This window comes from Myotis yumanensis, unplaced genomic scaffold (genome assembly GCF_028538775.1).
Source record: "Myotis yumanensis isolate MYYU_CA2020_CCGP unplaced genomic scaffold, mMyoYum1.0.hap1 SCAF_12, whole genome shotgun sequence".
Lineage (NCBI taxonomy): Eukaryota > Metazoa > Chordata > Mammalia > Chiroptera > Vespertilionidae > Myotis > Myotis yumanensis.
In genome coordinates, this window is record NW_027223763.1 from 41416544 (window position 1) to 41441837 (window position 25294).

General features: G+C 41.3%; 2 protein-coding genes across 4 annotated transcripts in view; one reads left to right on the forward strand and one right to left on the reverse strand.

The window, feature by feature from the left end:
• The window catches only part of CUNH9orf85 (chromosome unknown C9orf85 homolog), a 49075-nt gene extending 44558 nt beyond the window's left edge, over positions 1 to 4517 (reverse strand). Inside the window, exon 1 of one of the 3 annotated variants that reach the window (XR_011473408.1) lies at positions 3937 to 4517. Coding sequence is in view for 2 of the 3 variants with exons in the window: in XM_070431500.1 (XP_070287601.1) it covers positions 3937 to 4038 (102 nt within the window). In the remaining variant the exon portion in view is untranslated. The remainder of the gene's footprint in view (positions 1 to 3936) is intronic. The other 2 variants (XM_070431500.1, XM_070431501.1) reach the window with 2 other exon arrangements.
• Positions 4501 to 25294, forward strand: part of ABHD17B (abhydrolase domain containing 17B, depalmitoylase) — a 44354-nt gene continuing 23560 nt past the window's right edge. The window contains exon 1 of the mRNA XM_070431499.1: positions 4501 to 5131. The gene's annotated coding sequence lies outside the window, so the exon portion shown is untranslated. The remainder of the gene's footprint in view (positions 5132 to 25294) is intronic.

The following is a 25294-nucleotide window of genomic DNA, read 5'->3' on the forward strand; positions in this document are numbered from 1 at the left end:
AGTGGGAGGGTGGGTCTAAAAGCTGAAGGATCAAATGTTGTATTATCCATGCGAATATCCTAAACATGATGACAGGAATTATGGGAAGCAGTGAGTCAGGTACAAATAAGGAGGTATAACTAGAAGGTAAGGACAGATTGGGAGGAGATAACAATCTGATGATACGTATTTCAGAAGACCTGGGGTTTTGAGCAAGGAAGAAATGGACTGAAGGAGCAAATGGGAGAATAGGGTCCTAACTGGGGGGTTGAACAAACATTACTGAAGGATTATAAGGAATAGTCAGGTAGGGCAAGAAAGTGAACGGCCCTAACCGGTTTGGCTCAGTGGATAGAGTGTCGGCCTGCGGACTCAAGGGTCCCAGGTTCGATTCCGGTCAAGGGCATATACCTTGGTTGCGGGCACATACCCAGTAGGTAGTGTGCAGGAGGCAGCTGATAGATGTTTCTCTCTCATTGATGTTTCTAACTCTCTATCGCTCTCCCGTCCTCTCTGTAAAAAATCAATAAAATATATTTTAAAAAAAAGAAAGTGAACGAAATTTTATTTTCAACACTCTGCTCTATTTGATGCTAATAAACTATCAACGCCAGAAGGCAAATTGGAAGGGTTAGAGCAGGTGGCATTGAAAGGTTGGAACATTGCATGAAGTTGGATATACACAAAGCCAAATGAGAATAAAATTTCCCAGTAGTAATGCCAACCTGGCAATTTTGAATACAAATAAGCAAACACCTTGCATAAGTTCATGAGATCAGCTCAGTATCTTTCCAATAATTTCCCTTTCTGCTTAAGTTAGCAACTAAGAAATTCTAATGATAATTACCTTCAGGTAGAAAACCTTGAATAACTAAATAAAAAGTGTACCTGAAGAGGAATAGGGCTGGGAAAGGGTACTTTCACTTTCATACTTTATTCATTTCTCTATTATTTCAAATAATCTTCAACAAGTATGCATTTCTTTTTTTATATATTTTTATTGATTTCAGAGAGGAAGGGAGAAGGAGAGAGAGATAGAAACATCAATGATGAGAGAGAATCACTGACTGGCTGCCTCCTGCATGCCCCCTACTGGGGAACAAGCCGGCAACCTGGGCATGTGGCCTTGATCAGAATCGAATCCAGGACCCTTCAGCCCACAGACCGACACTCTATCCATTGAGCCAAACCAACTAAGGCTCACAAGGCTGTCTTGGTGATATATATATACATATATATATATATATATATATATATATATATATATATTTCAGTACCAAATGACTAGAAGAGATTTAATCCTATTTCCACCTCCACCCCACCTCTTTAAGTCCCAAGACAGCACTACTGGCCAAGGGCGACAGAGACTTCTTTTAAATAATCCCAGTCAAGGGGAAATTTAAAAATCCTATGCATGCTCCTCACTATTAGACATCTCCCTTATATTAAGCTAAAACCTACCTCTGTTAGTTTGACCCGTTGGTCTAAGTTTGGCTACAAAGAATGCCACAGAACAAGCTTCTCTACTCTTCTAGAAAATATTCAAGTATATGAAGACAGCTATCCGTCTGTCCTTTGGGGAATGGGAGCTTTACCTATATAAATTTCCCAATAAAACATCTGTCATTATCCATCTTCTAATTTCAGTGAAGTCCTGACAAACTGCTTGGCAGAGAAGGAGAAGGGGAACTAATGCAGATCTCCTACAAAACAATGAGGTACAAGTAATCAATTGTAACTAAAATCCTTTAAGGAGAGTTACAGAAGATCATGCAGCTAGTACTCTTTCTTTGTTAGATGTCACTGAATCCAATAGCTTTCTGAAATAAAGCATACGAATGAAGACAGGGTCAGATGCTTCCGACAAAATTTTGGCTTTAGATAGCGGCATCTAACTGACTCAAGAATTTGCTATAAATGCAGCCAATTATTAGTCCTCCATTAGACAGATGAACAATCAACCTAATGATCTTGCCTCAGTAAAATATTTCTTGCTGTTTTTGCCAGTATCTCCAATAACAAAACACCTGGTGTTTCTACCAATGATGGACAAATGAGGCTTTCTCACAATTTTTAAAAAATATTTTTTAATAAATATTTTCATTGATTTTTAGAGAGGGAGTGAGAGGGAGAGAAACATCGACAGATTGCCTCCTGAACACCCCCTACTGGGATAGAGCCCGAAACCTGGGCATGTGCCCTAACCAGGAATCAAACCAGAAACCTTTTGGTGCACAGGTAGACGCCCAATAAACTGAGCCACACAAGCCAGGGCACTTTCTCACAATTTAAAAGAAGCAAAGGAATGAATAATAAAAGTGATAAACAAAATAAAACTTAGTGATTAAACTTGAGACTCATGAAAAGGTTTAGGACCATAATGCCACAGCTGTTAGGTAACACCAAGAAACAGACAATGAGAAGTATAAGAAGTCTACAATGAACTGATAGCATAAGAAGTACAAGTTCAAGAAGCCTTGTACTTATAAGCACAAGAAGCACAGTAGGGTACATAGTGGCTAAATACTTATTAAAACTGCCTTATCATTCGATGAAAAACAATCAGAATTGCTTATGCCAAAACTTACAGTAAGAATACAGGACCAGACAGTCATTTATTAGGAATAACACAGCCTTTTATTTAGATTTACCTAATGTTAACACACAAACTTGAGAAAATTTTCCCAAATGTTGCTTCAGCTTTTTTTTTTCTCCCCTGAATCTGAACCTAAGGAAAAGAAGGGGTCCTTTGAACACCTAATTGAAAATATCCCTCTTTATTCTTCTTTACTGAACTGTCTTCCCCCCTCATCAGAATGTATTATAATTCATAACTATACATCTTTGTGCTTGCTTATTGTCCAATGACCCAGTAAACTATAAGCAAAATCAACTATAAGCAAAATCAACTCTTTTTAACATTGTATGCACTGAAGCACAGGGCCTTGTACATGGAATGTACTCATTAAATTAAATATCTGTAGTTAGTGAAGACAGAAAGAGAAAAGGAAAAGGGGACCCCCAGTTTGCTTCCAACATTAATTTCAATGTTGAGAAACTAATCACTTGTTGGACACTTATTATGATCTAGACCTTTTATATACATCATTTAATTTAGCCTCACAACAATCCTGCCAGGTTTCTCATTTGAAACTAAAGTAAGGCTCAGGAAAACTAAATATTAAAATAATTTACTTAAGCTTCACATCTAGTAAATTTGAACTCCAGATTATGTGAATATCAGGTTCATCTGATGTGAAGGTGGCCCCCAAGATGCCCTTGTCTCCAATGATCTCTCCATACAGCTCTGGAGAAGTTGGAGGGGGAGACACCTACAGCAAATTAGGAGCTTTATAAAACCCAAGACTTGTGGCTATGGAGACAGTCTTAATTTTCTTTCAGGTTGCAGAAATCCCGCTAAAGAAGTAAATGAGTTATGAAAAGCAAAACAAGCATTTTTACACAACTCAATTCGATCCTCAAACTACCTTTACAAGAGACGTATCCCCATTATGTTAGTGAAAGCCCTGGGGCTGAGAACGTTTCCTTCCCATTCCCCCTACAAACATACGGCCGTGGGGTTTTCCAAAAACAAACAATTGCTGCATAGACATTTTAGGAGACGCTCGTGCCACAATCCTCATTTTCCTACTGTAAATATGTGATCCAGATGGGAGCTCAATTTACCCATTTGCATTTAAAGGTTTGATGAGGGACCCATTCACTCTTTGTGCAATCAGTGAAGTGCTGACTGCCAAACACATTCATGAGGAGACAACACATCCAGGTCAAAGAAAGGGTGTGGGAACATCATTTCAGAAAGGGCTGCACTGCAGCCAAAACTAACTCTGGGCTGCGGTCCACGCTCGCCCTCGCCAGCTCCTCTCACTTCCTCTTTCCCCTCCACTGAACCATTCCTTCCTGAAGTCGGATCTAATGCGACAGGCAGGGTCCTACCTTGGTCTGAACAGTCTTATCAAACTTGTCATTTTTGAAGCTAAACGTATTTTGATGTCTCTGAGGCCTGGAACGGGCCACGTTCCCTCTCTGGGAGCTCATCGCCGAAATCACAATCACCAAACGCTGGGAGTACGAAGATTCAAGAAACCACGAACTACCTCGTGGAGAAGACGCCTGTCACTGACCCGGAAGGAACTGATCTAGCTTTCTCGCCCCGCCCCCGTCAGTCCACGTGACGCCGCGCGGAGGTCAAAGGACATCCTCGGGCCCTCGGAAACTTGAAGGCTCTTCCTCGAGGCCAAGACTCGATCCCTCCGCTCACCCTCTCTCTCCAACTCCGCAGATAAATCCCGCTTTCTTCGAAGCGACAATTCCCCCATTGGTCCGAACGTGGATGTCCATCAAGGCGGAGGGGCGGGGAACTTTTGCTTCCATTGGCCCTTCTTTTCCGCAATCCCCGCCTCCTGCCGACTCAGCTCAGCCTCTCCTGGCGCCCGACTCCGCTGGGCGGCTTGTGATTGGTGAAAATCGGGTTAAACTGGACGGCGTCCCTCCCCCTGCCTGCTCGGAGGCTGGAGCCCGGGTCAGTTTTGGCATCTTCATCCCGTCAGTGACCAAGTCCTGGCTTAGCGAGTCTTTTGCTGGTGCCCCTCGGTTCCCTTCCCGCCTCCCTCCCGCCACGAGGGCGAGCCCAGCGGCTGGCAGGCTGAACAGGAGCAAGAAGGGAGGATTAAGGAGAAGAAACACCTGGCTGGGTCTGGGTGGCGTCTGCAGTGCCAGAAAGGGCGGCGGTGGTGGTGGCGGCGGCGGCGGCGGCGGCGGCGGCAGCTGCGACCACGGCCGCTCGGGACCTGAGGGCCGACCGAGAGCAACCGGCGGCGGCGGCAGCTCCAGCGCCTCGCCCCGGGGCCGTTAGTCAGCAGAACGCGAGCCCGCGTGGAGGAGCAGGGCCGGCGCGAGGAGACGAGGAGGGAGCGCGAGCGGGCCCTCTCGGGCGCTGCCGCCTTTCTCGGTCCCGTCGCCGGCACCGCAGCCCTCGTCCCTTCTGCTCGGCCGGTCCCGCCTGCAGGCCGGGAGAGTCCGGCGGCGGCGGCGGCATCGCGGAGCGCGCCCCGTGGAGGACAGCGCGTCGGCAGAGGTTCTCTCCCGGCCCTTTCAGCCCGACACCTTGACTGCGGCCCCTCCGGTGCAGGTGCGTGAGTCGGCGGGGGGGCTGGGCCGCTGCGGCCGGGCGTGGGGAGGGGGCGCTGGGCCCGGAGCCGCAGCGCGGGCGGGTCGAGGCGAGCCGTGGCCCGGCAGGGGGAGGAGAGCGAGATGCGTCTTTGTTGTTGGAGACCGGGATCCCACTCGGCGCGGGGAAAGGCGGGGGAGCCCCTCCCGATTTGGGGGAGGGTTCTCCAGGGGGCTCGGGGAAGGGAGAGGGAGAGGAGGGTCCGCGTGGAGGGCGAGGCGGCGGGAATCGGGGGGCCTGGGCGAGACCGACCCGGGGGTGGGAAAGGTCTGAGGTCCCCCTGGCCGAGGAGGTCTCCTTTCCCCGCCTTTGCGTTTCTAGCCGTGGACGGAGAGATGAGGCCAGGTTCGCGGTGAGATTCGCGGAGCCCGAAGGCTTTCTCCCGAGTGTCCTCGCGTGTCAGCCTCGGTGTGAGATCGAACCTGCCGGGGGGTTGCGAATTGCGGCCGGGCCGCGGGGTTCCTGTTCTCGAGGCGGGTGACCCGGAGTCTTGCCTGTTTGCGAACTTTGGGGTGGAGTGGGGAGGAATTTTGCATCGGAAAATTGGAGTTGATGTTTGGGTGTTGTGTTTTTTAATCCTGAAACGAAAGTTCTTTCAAGTTAGATTGTATTGTTGTGAGGGGCTTTTTTGTAAAGAGAATTGAACCCAGCTTCTTGTTTAAAACAAAAATGTTCTTGATGGTCTACTAGGGTGAAATTTCTGGCAATGCCAGAGCATAGTTTGTAGACGATGCTTTGTTGTAAGTCAGGCAAAGGGGTGAATAACGGGATACAGGGAGGATGGTCTTTATATTTTGGATGTGTATGAAAAGATGTTACTGTTTAATACTTGATCCACAAGATGAGTCATTGATTTTTAAGGCTCCGATTAATAAAATGAATTTTGGATATCTTCTGCCAGCATTTGAAGCCTACTGGATCTGAGTAAAAGTCAGGTACCTGTTGTAATAGTATTCATCTGTTTAACAGGAAGACTTAAAAGAAAATGAACTCTTCTCCATAAAGAGTTTGTCTCTTTATATATTTATAGCATAAATGGGTGATATGTCTAATATCTAATAATTACCAGTGTTTTGATAGTTATCATAATTGCAGTGTTCTAGTTGGGTGCTGCCAACTCTTTGCTTGTTGGTAAATTTCTATTTTTGGAGTAGGGGTAGTGGGTTACTTGAACAGTGGAGATAGCCACGTTTCCACTAATAAAAAATATAAAAGCCCTGTTGTGTAATAATTGCTATGTTTTTTTGAGATCCAGGAGGAAATGAATAGCACCCTCATCCATATGTTGACCTCTCTTTTCTCTTACTGTAGTATTAATAAGGTTAATTGGCAAGGATGGGATTAGATTTTTACCAGGCAAGGCAGTTCTAATTTTGTCCCTCACTGTATGGTACTGTAGGTAAGTGGCTTGTTTTCTTGAGTATTTTTGCCCATTTTGAAATGTGCATGAAATAACATCTGACAAAGAATTTTCTGTATCCCTGTGACAAAATGTTTTGGTTGCCTAATGGACACAGAAGAACTAGGCAATTAGTGTCTGTTCCAAGTTCTGTCGCTGAATTGGTCTACAGGCCAGCTATCCCACATCTCAGTCAGTTTCTTCATTTGTAATATAGGGCTAATAAAACATGCCACCTGCTCACTTTATAGTAAGGGCAATAAGAATCAACAGTTACTCTGGTATGTGACAGATTGTTTCATTTAAATAGTACTTTTTAGTGCAGTTCTCTTATTTTGTTTTGATGCTATGAATTTCAATTTCTTGGTGAAGAATTGGCATAAAGTAGTTATATTAGGGGGAATGCCTATCTATATGCATTTAGGAATTTATACTAGTAGACAAAGTTTCTTCCATGTTAAGATTGGTTATATCTTTAGAATCAGTGATGACAAGAAAAGAGAGTGACAAATTAACTTGGTTGGTTTATTTACTGATAGATTTTATTTGTAATATATCCAAAGATTTGCTCTTAATGCTCAAAAATTATGCCTGCCTTTCCTACCCTGTTAAAAATTTTTCACATACATTGCTCTATATGCCTTTCAACCAGCTTTGTGAGTTAGAGGGGAAAAGCGATGTCATATACAGGTGGAATAAAGCCCAGAATACTTAATTATTCAAATTGCCTAAAGCTACACAATTTGTAAGATGCAGAATTGAGACCTGAAGCTGAGTTTTCTGACATCTATTCCTAAATCCTTTCCTCGGGAGCAGTGTTTTTCAAACACTTGGCTGGCCCAACAGTTTTTGCCAATTCAGGTGAAATGACAAATAATATAGCAATATAAGTATTGGCAACACACAATATAATGAATATCCATGCATCCATTACCAATTTGAAGAAATAAAACTGCAAAACAAAATGAAGCTTTCTCATAGTACTTTATATACCTCCTACACCCTTTTCCTCATTCCTCATCACTGACCCAAATTGAAACACATCCATCCTATCCATGTTTATACTTTACTTCCTACCTTTACATCCGTGAACATTATATAGTTTTTCTTTGTTTTAAGACTATTTAAATATGATGATTGTATCTCTAGCTTTCTTCACTCAATTTGCTAAAATTTATTTGTGTTTATTCAGGTAGTTCTGGTTTCTTTATTTGTACTGCAATATGGTATGTGTTCCATTATGTGATTATATCAAGTTTTTGTTGGTTATTTTAGTTTTTGCATTTGTTTGCTTATTAAACAGTCTTGTGGGGAATATTCTTTTATATATTTACTTAGGGCAGTGGTTCTTGACCCTATATCTCATTTTTATAGACATGTTTTGTAACTTCCCCAATACCAGGTGTACGGGTAATAATTCGGATTTTGTAATCAAAGAAAACACGATAATTTTAAGAGAAACATCAAAAGTGCTTTATTCAAAGTAATGTCCATCACTAGCTACACATTTCCCCCATCTTTCAGGTAATTTGTGGAAACTGTCCCAATAGACTTTTCTTGTTTTTATGTAAACTATTCAGAGACCCAATTTTCCACTTCTTCGTACGTTTTGAAGTGCTCCTCAGAAAGTGCGTGTGCCATCTATCGGAACAAGTGGTAATCTGAAGGAGCAATATCTGGAGAATACAGCGGGTGGGTTAATACTTCCCAGGCAAGATCTTTTAATGTGTCTTTAACTGATTTTGAAGTGTGTGATGGTGCATTATCATGAAGCAAAATTACTTTGCCATGTCTTCTGGCCCATTCTGGTCGTTTCACGATCAAAGCGTGGTTCAAATTGATTATTTGTTGTCGGTAGCGATCAGTATTAACGGTTTCACCTGGTTTTAGAAGCTCATAATACACCACACCTTCCTGATCCCACCAAACGCAGAGCATTGTCTTCTTTCCCAAGTGATTTGGCCTTGCAGTCGATGTTGATGGTTGACCTGGATCAACCCATGATTTTGTGCATTTGGGGTTCTCAAAATAAATCCACTTTTCATCACCAGTCACAGTTCGATGCAAAAAAGACTTTCGTGACGTTGAAGCAACATGTTACTGATGACTTTACAATTTTCCATTTGTCTTTCGATCAGTTCATGTGGCACCCGTTTTCCTTCCTTTAAAATCTTTCCCATTGCTTGTAAACGATTAGAAATTGTTTGCTGAGCAATGTTTAATCTTTCTGCAAGTTGTTTTTGAGTGTGACTTGCATCTTCATTCAATAATGCTTGTAATTGTTGGTCTTCAAACTTTTTCAGTTGACCTGGACGTTTTTTGTCTTTCACATCGAAATCATCACTTTTAAAGCGTTTAAACCAGCGTTCACACGTATCTTGAGATGGAGCATGTTCACCATAAGCTTCCCAAAGTATACAATAACTTTCAGCAGCACTTTTCTTCAAAATAAAGTAACGAATTAAAACTTCCCGCAAATGCTCTTTTTTTTGGCACAAAATTCGACATTTTTAAGCATAAAAATATCTATGATGTTAACACCTTCAGAAAAATTGACACATGAAGTTTTGAAGCCTGTCAATACAACAAAATAGCATACATATCAAATCGCATATATATCAACATATGTGTAACTCCATAAAAAATCAGCATTAATAACCAGTACACCTGGTACTGTGCTAAAAAGAAATTCATAACAACAACCTTACTTCATATTTTAAGGAAAGTAATACCCTTACTAAAATTTAAAAAGTAATTTATGACAAAGTAATACATTTTGCTCTGTAAATGCTGGGGCTCAACCACACTCAATCTTTCTACCAAGTGTGATAGTAGACCAGTAACATCAGAATTCTGGGAGCTTGTTAGAAATCAGAAGTTCAGGCCCTACTCTACTAACTCAGATGCTGAATTTGAACATGATTCCCAGGTGATTTGTGTGCACATTAAAGTATAAGAAGCACTGCTAGAAGAAATGTAGTTGTCAGCTGCTTTGCACCAATGGGTAGTATCACCATGAATAAATAGGACAGCTACTAGTGCAGATTAAAACAGGTGTTGAATTAGCCACTGATGATGAAAAATAAGTTTCTGAAATAACAAACTATTTTCAGTAAAGTTTGAACAAAAATAGAAGTGCAGTCTTAGCTCTTTAAATAGTGGTTGCATTCTATAAAATCTACATCTGTATTAAAACAAAACTATATTTTGTGTTAAGTCCTGTTTATAAATATCTGACCTTAGTGTCCAGCAGAACATTCCAGAGATATGGGACATGAGGCAGCATTCTTTCTACACACCAAGAGTGCTTGGCATCTCGGCATCTGTTCAGTAGTGCCCACCATTCATTATAACAGCTAAAAGCCAACATTGAGTAAGATTGCCCTGGGATACAAATCTAGTAGTAGATTGCTAGAACAGTGTAGATTCTACTTTAAACTACCAGTTTTCTCTCCAGTGTTTGTTTCCATAATGGATGAGAAAGTCTATTTTCCCACCTTCCAAATACTTTAGACTTCTTAAGTTTCTGCACTCTGAGTATGAAATAGTACCTCATTGTAGTTTTCATTTGCATCTCCTCAATTAGATGACCTGTAATTGAGAACTCTTTTATTAGCCATTCGCATTCCTTTTTCTATACATTACTTACTTGTTTTTTTTATGGGATTGTTCATTTTATTGATTTGTAAATGCTTTTTATATACTCTGGTAAAAATACTTAGTAGGCTTTACAAATATCTGTCTAGTTTTTAGCATGCCTTTTCACTTTAAATATATTGTTAATTTTAATGTCAAATTTATTCTTTTATGATTGTGCTTTTTCTCTTTAAAGGTTTTCTTTATCCTGAGATTATGAGTTCTGTTATAGCTTATTTTAAAAGTTTTACTTTTTCACATTTAGATCTTAAATTTACATAGAACTATTTTTATGTAATAATGTATTTATGAATCTAAATTTGCTTAATAAAAATGACTAACCTTTAGCCCAGAAGGTGTGGCTCAGTGGTTGAACATTGACCTCTGAACAGGAGGTCATGATTAGATTCCCGGTCAGGGCACATGCCTCCTTTAGGGCTCGATTCCTGGTAAGGGATGTGCAGGAGGCAGCCAATTGATGATGTTTCTCTCTCATCGATGTTTCTATCTCTGTCATTGCAACTTTTCTTTTTAATTTGAAATCTGTAAGGTTTGAGAACCACTGCTTCAAAATACTCTGATTTCTGTGTTTCATCTGTGACTCACATTTAGTCTCTAAAACATCATAGAAAGTGAGCAGGCACTCTTAAGTACTGATCTATCATTTGTATCCTCCACATTCCACACTCCACAGTTGATTTTACATGTCTTTTCATCACTTTTTTATTCTGGCTAGAATTTTTAAAAATGATTCTTATGACCCTACTTTTTAAAATACAATTTCAGAGTAAATGTAAATAATATCTTAATGTTAATTTGGTTCAGATATAGGCCCTGATTTTTTCCCCAAGAATTAAAAGCAAGGATGGTTAACAAGTTCTTGCATACAGGTAAAGATGAAAAGTGGAAAGGAAATAATGGGCCAGTCTACTGTGGATTGATAACTATTCTAGGTTTGGGGAGATAGATATATAAACAAAGGAAGCAAAGGTCCCTAACTTTCTAGAGCTTACTACCTAGCAGAGGGCCATAGGCAATGTGCACAATAAATAAAATTACATATATATACACACACACACACACACACACACATATGAAAGTGATAAACACTTCTAAAGAAAAAGGAGAGAAGGGTACAGGGAATTATTAAATAGAATGATTAGGGTAGGTCTCATTGAGAAAGGGAGAATGAGCTGAGATGTGCATTGAGGCCATTAGCTATACATGAAGAAGACAGCTAAAACTTGGAAGAGTGGAGAGAGTGTAGTCTTTAAGTTAAACCTGTGTTCCTGGCTCTCCCACTTAAGTTGTGTGAACATAGACAAATTAATTGACTTAACAACCTAAAGCCTTGATTTCCTCATGTGTAAAAGGATGATAAGCTGAGAAAAGTATTATTAAGATAAAGGAGATGATAAGTGAAAGCATCTACCTCCCACCCCCACCTAGTTCTCATGTAGCACTCTATATTTTCATAGCATTTATTGGCCTGTATAATAACCTGTGTCTAGTTGTAATTTTATCCTACCCATTCACAAATATTAATGAGAAGAACCAGTCAGTGTGGTAATATATTTCATTAACACAGTAATTTATAAATTACCTTTACACCTGTTTTTATTTGAGAATCATCTCATGCAGATCTGTTGAGAAAAAGTTTTTTATTTATAGAGTCTTTATGCTAGAGCTCCATATTGTATGATTATAGGTATTAACTCATTAATCACCACACATCATTTTTGTGATGGAGACAGTGGATATGTATCATCTTGCACTTGAAGAAATTGAAGCTAAAAAGTAGTATAAAGGTGACACAGGAAGTCAGGTAGAATTTGGATCAAATCTGATTACATTTGGCTATATTTTTATTCTGTTCCCCTTTTTTTTCTTTCTGCAGTATTGCTAAAATTGACTAAATTATAAAAGCAAAACTATGTGGCTTATGTTATATTTTTAGATCATAGCCTTTGGAAAATCATTAAGACACAAAACATTATTTATGACTTTCTTTTCAGTTTTCCCTCATTAAGTTTCTCACATTGTCTAAGGAGGTGACATTAGGATTGGCAATAGTTAGAGGTCTTTACCCTTAAAAATACATATTGCTAAACAAATTCTTTTCATTATGACTGTCTTGGAGTATTTAAGATTTATTTTTAGGATGTAGTCACATAGGGTTAAGAAAATAAATATATGCTTAATGTAGGTCAGGATGAATAAGAAAGGGGTTGAAATAATCTCATTAGCTTGGTGTAGGCAATTCTCCATTCCAATCCCAACAAACCTGAAGTAAAGCCAGTGTCTCCAAGAATAAAAATAGAAGAGATCATCAGTTTATCAATTTCAGTAAACTTGCCCTAGCCGGTTTGGCTTAGTGGATAGAGCATCCACCTGCAGACTGAAGGGTCTCATTCTATTCCAGTCAAGGACACATGGCAGGGTTGTGAGCTCCATCCCAAGTGGGGAGCATGCAGGAGGCAGCTGATCAATGTTTCTCTCTTGTCATTGATGTTTCTATGTCTTTCTCCCTCTCCCTCTCTGAAATCAATAAAAATATATTTTAACAAATTTCAATAAACTTGTTTGATTTCTGAATTTAGAAGATTGATCTTAAATGCATTTTAAAAGTTAAAATCAATTGAAATAATTCCTATACTACTTTTCCCAGAAATGTCATCCATAGACCTGTGACCTAGATACTTTGTTTCTGATTAGTGTCCTGCTTGATGTACTGATAATTTTTTACTCTCTAGCTTGACCATTCCAACCCCCAAATGTAAAAATTATTCTCTGCACATCAATTATCAGCAGGAAAAGAATGCTGATCAGTAACTTGATTTGGCAAGCTAATATCTGAAACACAACAGTTACATTTTGTTCATTTTTTTTTAACAGACGTCATTGTTCCTTTTATTAATAAAGATTTAGGGCAGTAAAGTTAATAGGAGTGAGGACTTTTTAAAATTATACAAGGATAAATGGCTTTCAATTTTTTGGTTAGAATCCATAAGAAAACATTTTGGTTTATGAGCTAATACATGCATACGAAAACAGAAGAGATTATCTATATGGTCAGTGTAAGCATGGTTCAGGAGATTTTTTTGCCCCTGTAGAAATAAATAAAACTTAAACAGAATCTTTTATAAAAAAAAAACAACAACAACACAACACCAACAACAAAAAACAACAACAGCAGCAAAAGTTGTTTCATTTATTTGTAGAAAGGATTGTAAGTTGGGGAGAATTTTACATTGGAAGGATTTTACCTACAGAGATGGGAACAGTGTACAAAAGCGTAGAAGCAAGAAATAATTTTTCTTAATGAGGAACAGCATGTTTAGTAGAATGAATGAATGGGGAAGTGCCCAAAAAGCATAGAGTCCAGGAAGCAGAGAGGGTGAGGAAATCATGTATGGCAGGGGTCCTCAAACTTTTTAAACAGGGGGCCAGTTCACTGTCCCTCAGACCGTTGGAGGGCTGGACTATAGTTTAAAAAAAAATATGAACAAATTCCTATGCACACTGCACATATCTTATTTTGAAGTAAAAAAACAAAACGGGAACAAATACAATATTTAAAATGAAGAACAAGTAAAGTTAAATCAACAGACTTACCAGTATTTCAATGGGAACTATGGGCCTGCTTTTGGCTAATGAGATGGTCAGTGTCCGGTTCCCTATTTGTCACTGCTAGTCGTAACAAGTGATGCAAGTGTGCATCAGTTAGTCTAGATCTGGTTGGAGATTTCAGATGTTTCATTCTGGAAAAAGGCTCTCCTAACTACAAAAAAAAAGGCCCTACGAACTGCAAAATAAAAAAAAAATAGACCCTAACATGTTCTTACCTCGGTCCTCAGGCAGCAGCAGGCTCTGCACAGGCAAGCTCGTGACTGGAGACTGAGAGGAGGAGTAAAGAGACAGAGAGAAGGAGGGGAGTTGGAGAGTGCTGCGCATATTCCACACATGCGCACTGAGGGCAGGGACGAGTTGGCTGCTAAGCAACAGGTAGCGGAGGCAAAAAACACCCAGCGGGGATAAATGTTTTCGTCGGGCTGCAGTTTGAGGACCCCTGATTAGAGGGATATGAGATATTAGTGATTTTATAACAATGAATGAAAAGTGGCTGAGCTAATAAGATGTGACTGGGAGGAACTGACGGATACATAGGATTAAATAAGAGGGAGAAGGAGGGAAATGCTGAGATTTTCAGGGTCTATAACCTAAAGGTCTGTGCTAGAGATTTATGTTTTTAGATTTAGTCATCATTATTGCATAATGATAAGTAGTAGTTAAAGCCATAGGGGTGGTTGAGATAAAAAGATAGGAAAACAAAAGATGACCAAAGTAGTAGTTAAAGTCTTGAGCTAGACAAAAGATAAGAAGACAAAAGATGGCCAGTCTTTGTGTGTGTGTGTTTTAATTAATTAAATAAGCAAATAAAACCTTTGAAGGAGGTAACCAGAAAATAAAGGATTTCCTTCATTACAAAAAGGAAGGAAAGGCCCTAATCAGTTTGGCTCAGTGGATAGAGCACTGGTCTGTGGACTGAAAGGTCCCAGGTTCGATTCCTGTCAAGGGCATGTACCTTGGTTGCGGGCACATCCCCAGTAGAGGCAGCTGATCCATGTTGCTCTCTCATCAATGTTTCTAACTATCCCTCTCCTATCCTCTCTGTAAAAAATCAATAAAATATATTTTTAAAAAAGAAGGAAAGAAAGGATGAGTAGTGTTTAATACCACAAAACAATCTTGTAAATTGAGACTGAGAAATACCCAGTGCACTTTGAAATTATAAGAAGTCATTCATCAGTGATCCTAAATGGGTTAACAATTTGATGATAGATGTAAATCACAATTCATTTGGGGCCCATTGGGGAATAGTGGGAAGTTTGATTCTGGAGAACACTCAGAGATAGTGATTCGAGTATAAGTACACACACTTTTTATAAATTTTTAATTTTTGAGTCTTGAATAAACAGAAGCGATGAACCAGTAGAGCAGGAGAGGCTAAAAATGCATGAAACCTACAGAGAGACGGTAACTGATTAGGTATGGTCTTGGAAGATGCTAGATAGAGGCATTGGAAACCTCCAGAATATGTGTGAAGGGAGGGACACTTCTCAGGAAGTAATGGTAATCAAGATTTAATTAATACTAATTGATTTATAGGGTCCCCAAAGAGATTATCAAATGTATGTCTGACTGTTCCAAGTAAAAGAACAAACTAATATAATATCATACATCAACTGTAATTTATTACCCTACTCACACATTTTGAATTGTTCCTTCTGTTGTCTTATTCACATAACCCTTTTATTTGTAAAAGCTGGGAACTACTATAAAATGGTAGAAAAAGTAACCATAGTAAATCAAGAGAATTATATGTGTTCATTTACAATTAAAGATGACAGAAATTGAATGATTTCCCAATTGAAATCTTTTTTTTTTTTGTATTTAGACTTTAAGAAGTTGAGGTCAATGAAAACTATTTGATACTATTTTGACTTGTTCTTAGTAATGCTCCCACAGGTTTTACTTTTTTTCTTTAGAAATATCTCTTTTAGATTATTTTTTTAATAGAATATACAATAAGATTTCTCTTTCTGCAGAGGCAAGGAGAGAAAGAGAACCATTTCTAGTTGTTTAAATAAAGATAATGTATGAATAGAGGATATAAGAGGTCAAAAAAATCCAGGCAAATTAGAGAGGAGAGGGAGGATTTAGTATCTATAATAATAAAAGTGTAATATGCTAATTAGACTGGACAAAGCTGGGCTGCGAGGGAAGCCTGGGTCCCAGGTGCCTGCCGGTCCCGGGTGCCAGAGGGAAGCTGGTGCCGGCAGGAGGGGAAGGAAGGCCTACTCTTGCACGAATTTTGTGCATCGGGCTTCTAGTAATAAAATAATCTTGCTGGAGAAAGCTCTAGATGCTATAGTTCAGTCATCTCACATTATAATGGAGGCAGTTAAGGTCTTAAGAACACTTTAAATAAAATTATAACCAGAACTTGTTTCCTAGGCTGGTGTTGTTTCTACTACTCCTTTATTTCATTAAAATGAGATATGTATAATGTGAAATAGGGCTTCAAAAGTTGAAAATTGTATGCAATACCAAAAACATTTGATGAGTTTAATATTTCATGATATGTAGCATACTATTTAGTAGCCGAGTTGATGACATTTGGAAGGATGATCTTTAATGCTTGCTTTCTTCCTCATCCCAAACAAATATTTACCCCAGAGATACACTAGACATGTAGGCTACCAAAAACTAGCTGTTAACATTCTACTCAAATCAGGTATTAAGGATTTGCCTCAACCGTTTTTTGTTGTTTTTTTTTTGCAACCTCTGTTTGCCTTCCTTCCATCCTTCTCCCAGTGCATTACTTGGCAAATAGTATCAGTATATTATTCTGTCAGTTTCACCTAAAATACTTCCTTCTCAGACGTACTCTAGAAATTGTCTCTAAAAGAGAACAAAAGTCTACCAAAAAAATAAGAGTCTACAATATTTACTTTTTGCTACTTGTGACTTTAAACTATAAGACAACATTTTTATTAACTGAAATATCCAGTAAATCAATAATAACTTTATTTTGCATAGTAGAAAGTTAAACATGTTACCAAATTGAAGAAAATTACTTTTAAGTGTAGTTAAGTATTGATATTTAACTAAAGGATGTGGTTTACACATTTTGCAATATAAACCATCATTATTCATTTCTTAATTATTTCCTCTCCACCATGTACTCTTTGTTTTGTTTTTTTCTCACTGTCATACTTTTTTTTTTTTAAACTGTAATTTTGTTGCTTTCAGAGAGGAAGGGAGAGAGAGATAGAAACATCAATGATGAGAGAGAATCATTGATCAGCTGCCTCCTGCACACCCTCTAATGGGGTTCAAGCCTGCAACCCAGCATGTGACTGACTGGGAATCAAACCGTGTCCTCCTGGCTCATAGGCCGGTATAGCTCAAACCCTGAGCTCCACTGGCCAGACTACAAGTGATTTACCCCAAGTCTTAAAGAATTAAAACTGACTCAACTCTGTTAAATATGTTGTTTTTATTTTCTTAGGTACTTACACCTTCTTTGAAATAATTATTCTATTCTTATACACCATGCAAAAGGTAAAATTTCAGTGTTCTAAGAAACCTTGGCAAATGTTGGTTTGTTGAGTCCAGGAAAGGAATTAAGCACAACTTAGAATAACTAGTGTTTATTACACATTTTTTAAGAGTGCATAGTGGTATTTCTTCAAACCTTGACTTGCAGATGAGTATAAATAACTAAAGGGAGGCAACTGGCAACCAGAGGAAAAGGAAGTGGTAGAGATGGCAGTTTATGTAGATAGTTATACAGTTGATAGATAAACTAGTCATATTACAATCTGTGTAAAGAAAGGTAATGATCCTTGTTATACTGATGTTACATAAATGTCACAACTCCTTCTGTATCCCAACTAAAATGGTTTTATATATATGGAGAAGGGATTGATAGGTACGAGAAATATACTTATATGCTGCTTATCATGCAATTCTGTGGTTTTGTTGTCCCCGTGGTTGATAAAATTTCTCTTTCAAAATGATATCTAGGAGCAGTTGAAATTGTATTCTGGTCCATTCCGAAGACATTTGACTTTGTTTTTCTTGTATATTTAAACAGATTTATATCTGCTCTTCTCTGTACTGCTTTATTAATAAACTAGAGGCCCAGTGCACGAAATCGTGCACAGTTAGAATCCCTAGGCCTAGCCTGCGATCAGGGCTATCTTCCACCAGCTTGCCAGTCCCCAGTCCCACCCTGCTGCCACCCACCCTGGTTCCCTGTGGTTCCCGTTCATCATCCTTTGATTGGAGGCTATGGGCCATTCTGCCTGCTTGCCAGTCCCCAGTCCCGCCCCACCGCCACCAACCGTTTGCTCATTCACCATCCGGTGATCGGAGCCTGCAGGCCTGGGGGGGAGGGACCAAGAGGTGGTCAGTGCACCTCATAGTGACTGGTCGAGCGGTCATTCTGGTCGTTACGCCGTTTTGGTCACTGGGCTTTTATTATATAGGATAAGCTATAGGATAAAACTGGCTTAATTTAAATAACCTAAATTGTATTCCTTCACCATATAAACATGTTTAAGGGGTTACAGCTCAGAACTGGTCTAGTGGAAGATCCTATTGAGAATGTTTAATATTTGTATACAAATTTGGTCCACTTCCATTTATTTGTCTCTTCTATAATCTGGTGGAATGTCATCATAACAAAGAAGGCAGTTGGAATTTCTTTTCTTTCAAAAAGGAGTCTCTGGACAAAAGCCCAAAGTAGAAGGTAACATTTAAAGGAACCAAGGAAAATGGTAACTTGCAGAGAAAAGAAAGATTAGTGCCCGGATGCATTCAGTGAGAGTGAGACAGGTCAGTAAGCCAAGACAAGCGGAATAGGGAAACTTGAGACAGATAGTTAAACAGAAGTTTGCAGCCATCTAGTAAATCCTATCTTCCCTAAACCTGAGACACTTGAGAGTAAATGGTTTGTACCTCTCTCCAACCAGAGGGTAAATAGCTTACATCACCCTACTCAGAGAGACGGCAGAAATCTAATTAGTGCCATTTGCCAACCATACCCAAGGACAGATGAAGTTGAGAATAATCCTCATTTTAGTACATCATCATAAAGCGGAAAAATATTCTATTGAGATCTTCCCCTAAACGCCCAGCCTTTAAAACCCCTCAAAACGAAGGTCCAGTGTGCCCTCTCCCTCCCAGGAGCACACCTGAACCTTTCGCCCCACTTCTTTCCCCCTCAGGCATGCATCTCCTAAACTCTAAGGGACCCCACGGGGCTTGCAACCAGGGCAGCTGCAGTTCATCTGGAGCAAACCCCCTGAACCTGTCTCCAAGGCCCCCTTTTCTCTGACTTCTTAGCCAAAGCAGCAAGCCTAGGCTCATTTCCCAGCCCTTCCAGACCCTTTCAGGGCCAGGTCCCCTTTCTGATAACAAGAAAAGAAAGCCTAAGAATCCAAAGAACAGACACTCTTAGTTATTTGCTACTTTATACTTATATTCAAAATTAAGACGCCTATATGCTAGAGTGTAATTTAAGTGCTGTTGAACTCAAACCTTTACATAAGAAGTAAAGAAACAGGTTCAAGGAAGTAAGTAAAGTGACTTCCCTAATGCCTTAGAGCTAGTTAGTGTTAGAGTGGGGACTGGAATCCAGCCTTCCTGATTCATGGACTGGGATTCTTCATACTGTACTACAGGCTAGTTATTGAAAATTGGGGGAGGGGGTAGTAGGGAGGAACAGACCTTATACATTGCTAAATTTAGACAGTAGTTCTTCTGATTTTTAAAATAAATGATAGTTAACATTTCTTCCTCACTTGTGACAAGGGGCACCTGGTTTTCTCCAGCCCTTGATATTGTTACAGCCTTGGTTTTATAGCTTAGGAAATAATTTATTCCTTGCTGGGTGACTTCATATCTCATGTATAACAGGATTGTAAGAAGATAATAAAATAGAGTGGTTGAAGCCCCTCTAAACCAACTATTATTAATTTACTAGAGGCCCGTGCATGAAATTCGTTCATGGGTGCAGTCCGTAGGCCTGGCCAGCGATCGAAGCGTGAGCATCTGGTGTGGAAGGGCAGGTCCCAGCTGACCTCTGGGACCCTGCGCACCCCGCTCTGCCTGAGTCATGGCGCCTGAGTCCCCACGCAGTGAGCATGGCAGGACGCTGCAGGCCGGGGCGCAGCATGGGCCTCTGGACCTCCCAGCAGTGCTGCACGGGTGCCAGGTGGGCAGCGCGCTTGCTCCTGGCCGGCCTCACATACCGGCTCCTGCAGAAACCACAGGGAGCCCGACCGGCCCCTGCATTCCCAGCGGCTGCGGGGCAGGCTCCTCACAGGCACTGGTACCTGAGTGTGGGGTCTTCCCCAGTGCGTGAGCCCTGGCGTCCTGGGGGAGGGTAGCAGGGGGAGTGAGAGTGAACTCGGCAGACACCCCGCATTCTCACCACACCTCTGTCCCCGTCACTCCCCCCCCCCCCCCCCCCCCCCCCCCCCAGGTAGCCAGTGAGAGGTCTCAGCCCCCAGCCCAGGTGCCTCAGGAGGTTGGTCGCCGTCACCCACCCCCAGTTCCCCATCCCAGCCTGGGGCCCGGCCCTGTTCAGACAATCAGGGCCTGCTAGCTGCTGGTCACCATCTGCAGGGCGATCATTCAGGGCTGGGCCCCTTGCCCGCTCCCTCAGTGCCTGGGAGCCGGATGGAGGCCTCTCCCTCCGCCACCACCACTAGTTGCCATCTTCGGGGCAATCTATCTGGGCCAGGCCCCCCGCCACTGCCGCTGGTTGCCATCTGCAGGACGATTGGTGGGGCGATCAGGCCCCCACTCACACCTGCCTTGTCCGGGCATCACCCGCTCACCTGCTCCACCATCCTGCCGTGGTCTCACTTTCACTGGGGTCCATTGGGACCAGCAGCACCTCCACTGCCACCCACTGCTAGCACCGTGTCGCTGACACCATGTTCTACGCTTCCCCTTAGTGGTCAATGCATGTCATAGTGAGCTGTGGAACTCCTGGTCAAATGACCGCCTGAGTGGACAGTTTGCGTATCAGGCTTTTATTATATAGGACTAGAGGTCCAGTGCATGAATTCGTGCACAGGTGGGGTCCCTCGCCTTGGCTGGCAATCAGGGCCGATAGGCTGGGGGGAGGGACCGTGCGAGGTTGGTCCAGCAGCAAGCTAACCAATAGCTGATTCCGCGAGGAATCGGACTCCCTCCTCTCTCCTGTCTGGGTCCGAGGTGTGGGTGAACCAGATTCAGGGCTGTCAGGGCCCCAGCAGCAAGGTCTGGGTTAGTGCGCATCATAACTACCGGCCAGTTGTCTGGTCGTTCTGGTTGTTACAGTTCTTTGGTTGCTTAACCTTTTATATATATAGATATATCGATTAATACCTTTTTCTCAGGTCTTCTACTAGGAAAAGCTGGTAGACTTACCAAATATCCAGTATCTCATTATATTCACAGATGAAAATTCCCCAGTATCTGTAAGTCTTCCTTCAATAAAGACTTAAGGTATTTTTTTAAACTTATGATGTGTCTTGACTGAGTTCTCTGAAACCTCCACTGGGTAGGTAACAAAGCTAGGAATAATGCCCAATCAAGGTATATTCCCAGGCCAGGAATAAATCTGCTACCAGAATTGTAATCTGGATTGTGCCCACAGGAAAACAAATCAATTGAAAATTGGATAACAAAGTGGAAATTCCTGTCTAGAGTCTAGAACAGTGGTCGGCAAACTGCAGCTCGTGAGCCACATGCGGCTCTTTGGTCCCTTGAGTGTGGCTCTTCCACAAAATGCCACGTGCGGGCACGCATGTACAGTGTGACTGAAACTTCGTGGCCCTTGCGCGGAAGTCGGTATTTTGTGGAAGAGCCACACTCGAGGGGCCAAAGAGTCGCATGTGGCTCACTAGCTGCAGTTTGCCGACCACGGGTCTAGAATATTAATTATATAGAACTTAGGAACAGAATGAGAATTACAGAATCAGGTGTAGATAGGTTAAGATCCAGATTGATTTCCTTTTGTGACAAAAATGCTTCAGTGCAACATTGGAGACATTCATCTTAACCACAAATGAGGTACAAAATGGGAGCATTCTTTTATCTTTCCAAATACCTCTGAAGAAATTAAGATACTGCAGCTATTCTAGATTGTGTATGTGGTAAGATTTGAGAAACATAAAATGAATATGTAACAAATCTTAAATCATAACCTCTTTTTTATATATATAAGAGAGTTTTCAGGTCATTAATATTAACTGTTTTGGATCCTTTGCATTTGGTTTCAGGGTTCATAGAACACATCCTTTTAATAGTGCTGTTGCTGTCTAAATAAGGTAATTTCCAGGTTTGACCCTAAGCTGGTAGCACATTAACTGATTTTACATGGAATTTATTAAATAGTACCTACCTCAGAACCATCCAGATAAGGGTTTGTCTGCTGTCAAGTCTGAGAGCAATAATACTGCATTGTTATTCTGATACATTATTTTGGGGAGTAAAGGATGTGAGTAAGAAACAACTCATTAAGCATTAAGGATGTTAGTAAGAAATAACTCATAAGGCTGAAGGGCGTGATACATTCTTCATATTGCTTAGACTTTACAAAGGAAGGTGATGTGATGCAGCACTTCTCTACCTCACAGATCTTTATTGGTTTATGACCTTCACCCATCCCTATGTTTAGTCAAATTTAGTATAAGAGGGCAGAAGGAACAGCAAATTCCTAATTTGTCACTGATTAAGGTTAGTGGAGCTGATTCTATCCACACTGGTATGCTACAAAAGTAAGAAGAATCTTGAGAGAAGGATATAAAAACACTAGAGGCTCAATGCATGAAAATTCGTGCACTCGGGGGGCGGGGGGTCCCTCAGCCTGGCCTGCACCCTCTTGCAGTCCAGGAGCCCTCGAGGGATGTCCACCTTCTGGCTTAGGCCTGCTCCCCAAGGAATTGGGCCTAAGCTGGCAGTCAGACATCCCTCTGGCAGACTGAGAGCCCCCGAGAGCCCTGTGGGGAGCGGGCCTAAGCTGTTAGTCGGACATCCTTAGCACTGCCACAGAGGCGGGAGAGGTTCCCACCACCGCTGCTGCGCTGGTCACCCATGAGCTGGCTTCTGGCTGAGTGGCGCTCCCCCTGTGGAAGTGCACTGACCACTAAGGGGCAGCTCCTGCATTGGGCATCTGGCCCCTGGTGGTCAGTGTGTGTCATAGCAACCAGTCGTTCTTGGTCATTCTGCCATTAGGGTCAATTTGCATATTACCTTTTTATTATATAGGATCATTCGACCCTGAGAGATAGTATATATACCCATTTGGCCAGGATATAGGCCTTAGACATTAAGTATTTGGTCTAGTCAGTTCTTAAGGGGTTACTTCTTGGCTTCCAGATCTAAGAACATCTCATTGATGGAAACCCCTGAAACTAATAAATAAAAATGGTGGGGAGAAGGAGGAAAGAAATTCCAATCAATGGGATTGATTATTTCTCCTGAGCCCCAGCACTAAAAGATAGTAGAGAAGTAGCATGCTGCTCAAAGTACCTCTCAGACCTCTAGGGCAGATAGTTTATGTAACAACCTTATGCACTTATCTACTGACTACCCATCAGTAATAGTAGCTTGTTGGATAGTGGTAAGTTTTAGTCTCCATTACAAGCTCTACAGAGCTTCCCAGTGCTCAGCAATTTATCATGCCTCCTAATAATTCAAAGGGAAACTTTTTAGGGATGTGAAAAGCCTAGAATGAAACAGAAAAAGAGGGATCGTCTTAGAACCAGCCATCCTGGCTTATTTCCTGGTTAGAATTGTGAGAAATGGCTCACCTGTCCGAATATCAAATGATGGACTGGGAAACAGGAACATGGTGAAAATGAGGCTTTTAATAATACTCTCCAGAGCTGGTGTCCATTGTACAGCACACACCTGGGGCAGGGAACATTGCGTATTTATTTAGTCCCTCCTCCAGTTTCTCATTGGCTGAGTACTATTTGGTCACCTGTTTCTTAATACGTTGCCTAGGTCTTGCTGTCTCCCATTGGGCCATTTAAAATATTGGGCTGAGACCTTCTGAGCTGTCTCTACCTCCCTTTGTTTAGGGGAATCCTCCTGGAAAATGTGCTATCAGCCACATGCACAGCTCTCATACCCTCTCCCCATCCCCCACATCCTGTTTGCTCTGGGGAAATTCAGTAACTGCCTGGCCACATGCTGTTTCTTTTCTATGAAGATGAATCAGAGGCATGTTTCTTACAGAATTGAGGCATTTCAGATGGCCTGTCCTCGTTTAAATGGCCTGTCTCCTTGAAGCAGAATTATGATTTTTCTTACTTCCAGTAAGTCCAATACGCATATATTTATTTGACTTCAAATCTTTTCAATTATAGGCCACCTAGGGTCCCCAATGGACCTAGTGGCTCTCAGACTAGTAACAAATTTCCCCTCTGACAAGGTACACAGTAACCAGTTTGCCTGGCTCTATTCAGTGCCCTCTTTGTATCACTCTCTTTTTTTCCTCTATCCAAGTAGAAGCTTTAGTATAGGACAATGGTTCTCAACCTTGGCTGCACATTAGAATCACCTGGGAATCTTTTTAAAATCCTGATTTCTGGGCCTCATCCTTCAGAAATTCTGTTTCTTTGTTGCTAATGTTGTGGCCCCACCCCATAACAAAGAAACAGAATTTCCGGAGGATGAGGCCCAGAAATCAGGATTTTAAAAGATTCCCAGGTAATTCTAATGTGCAGCCAAGGTTGAGAACCACTGGTATAGGAGATCAGGTGGCTGATTAAGGTTGTGTATGTGGTAAGATTTGAGCAACATAAAGCACTGGGCTGAGGGTGATTTGAAAGTGAAATAAAACTTATTAACCCAAGCCCTCAAGATTGAAGGGAGAACCTCTGTATCAGGTGGATGGACAGAAACTAAAAATTCAGATAGAAAGTAACAGAACAAGACACAGAAAAATCAGGCTTGAATAAGAGGGTTCAAAAAGAAGGGTGAAATGTAAAATCCTGAGATGCGGCCACATTAGCCATAAGTTCCTTTATGTCCCCAGGTGGGGAAGGAGCTGTTCAAGGGCTCTAAGCTGCTCATATTCCAAGTGGTTTCTGTACCACCAACACCACTCCCATCCCCATGTCCATGCTAACAGGGAGCCTGCCAAGTTTTCACAGAAACTAATTCAAGGCCAGATTTAAAGCTTGGAGGTAGAATTCTGTTACTAATAATGGCACCTCTTACTCATTTTTGCAGCAAACAACCTCTCAGTTTGAATTTTAGATTTGTGTTAGGTCTTCTTATTTCACTAATTTTTTAAAGCTGCTCTGAGAGAAGGGTAGTAGTCCAATTATACTTTATTGCAGGGATAGGCCTCTTCATTTGCCCTCTAGTAGTTGACACTGAATGTTAAATCTATAAACTCTAAAAGTCTACTGTATATCAGGCATTGTTCAGTTAAGATTCATTAGATTGCCCTTGCCAGTTTGGCTCAGGGGATAGAGCGTCTGCCTGTGGACTGACGGATCCCGGGTTCA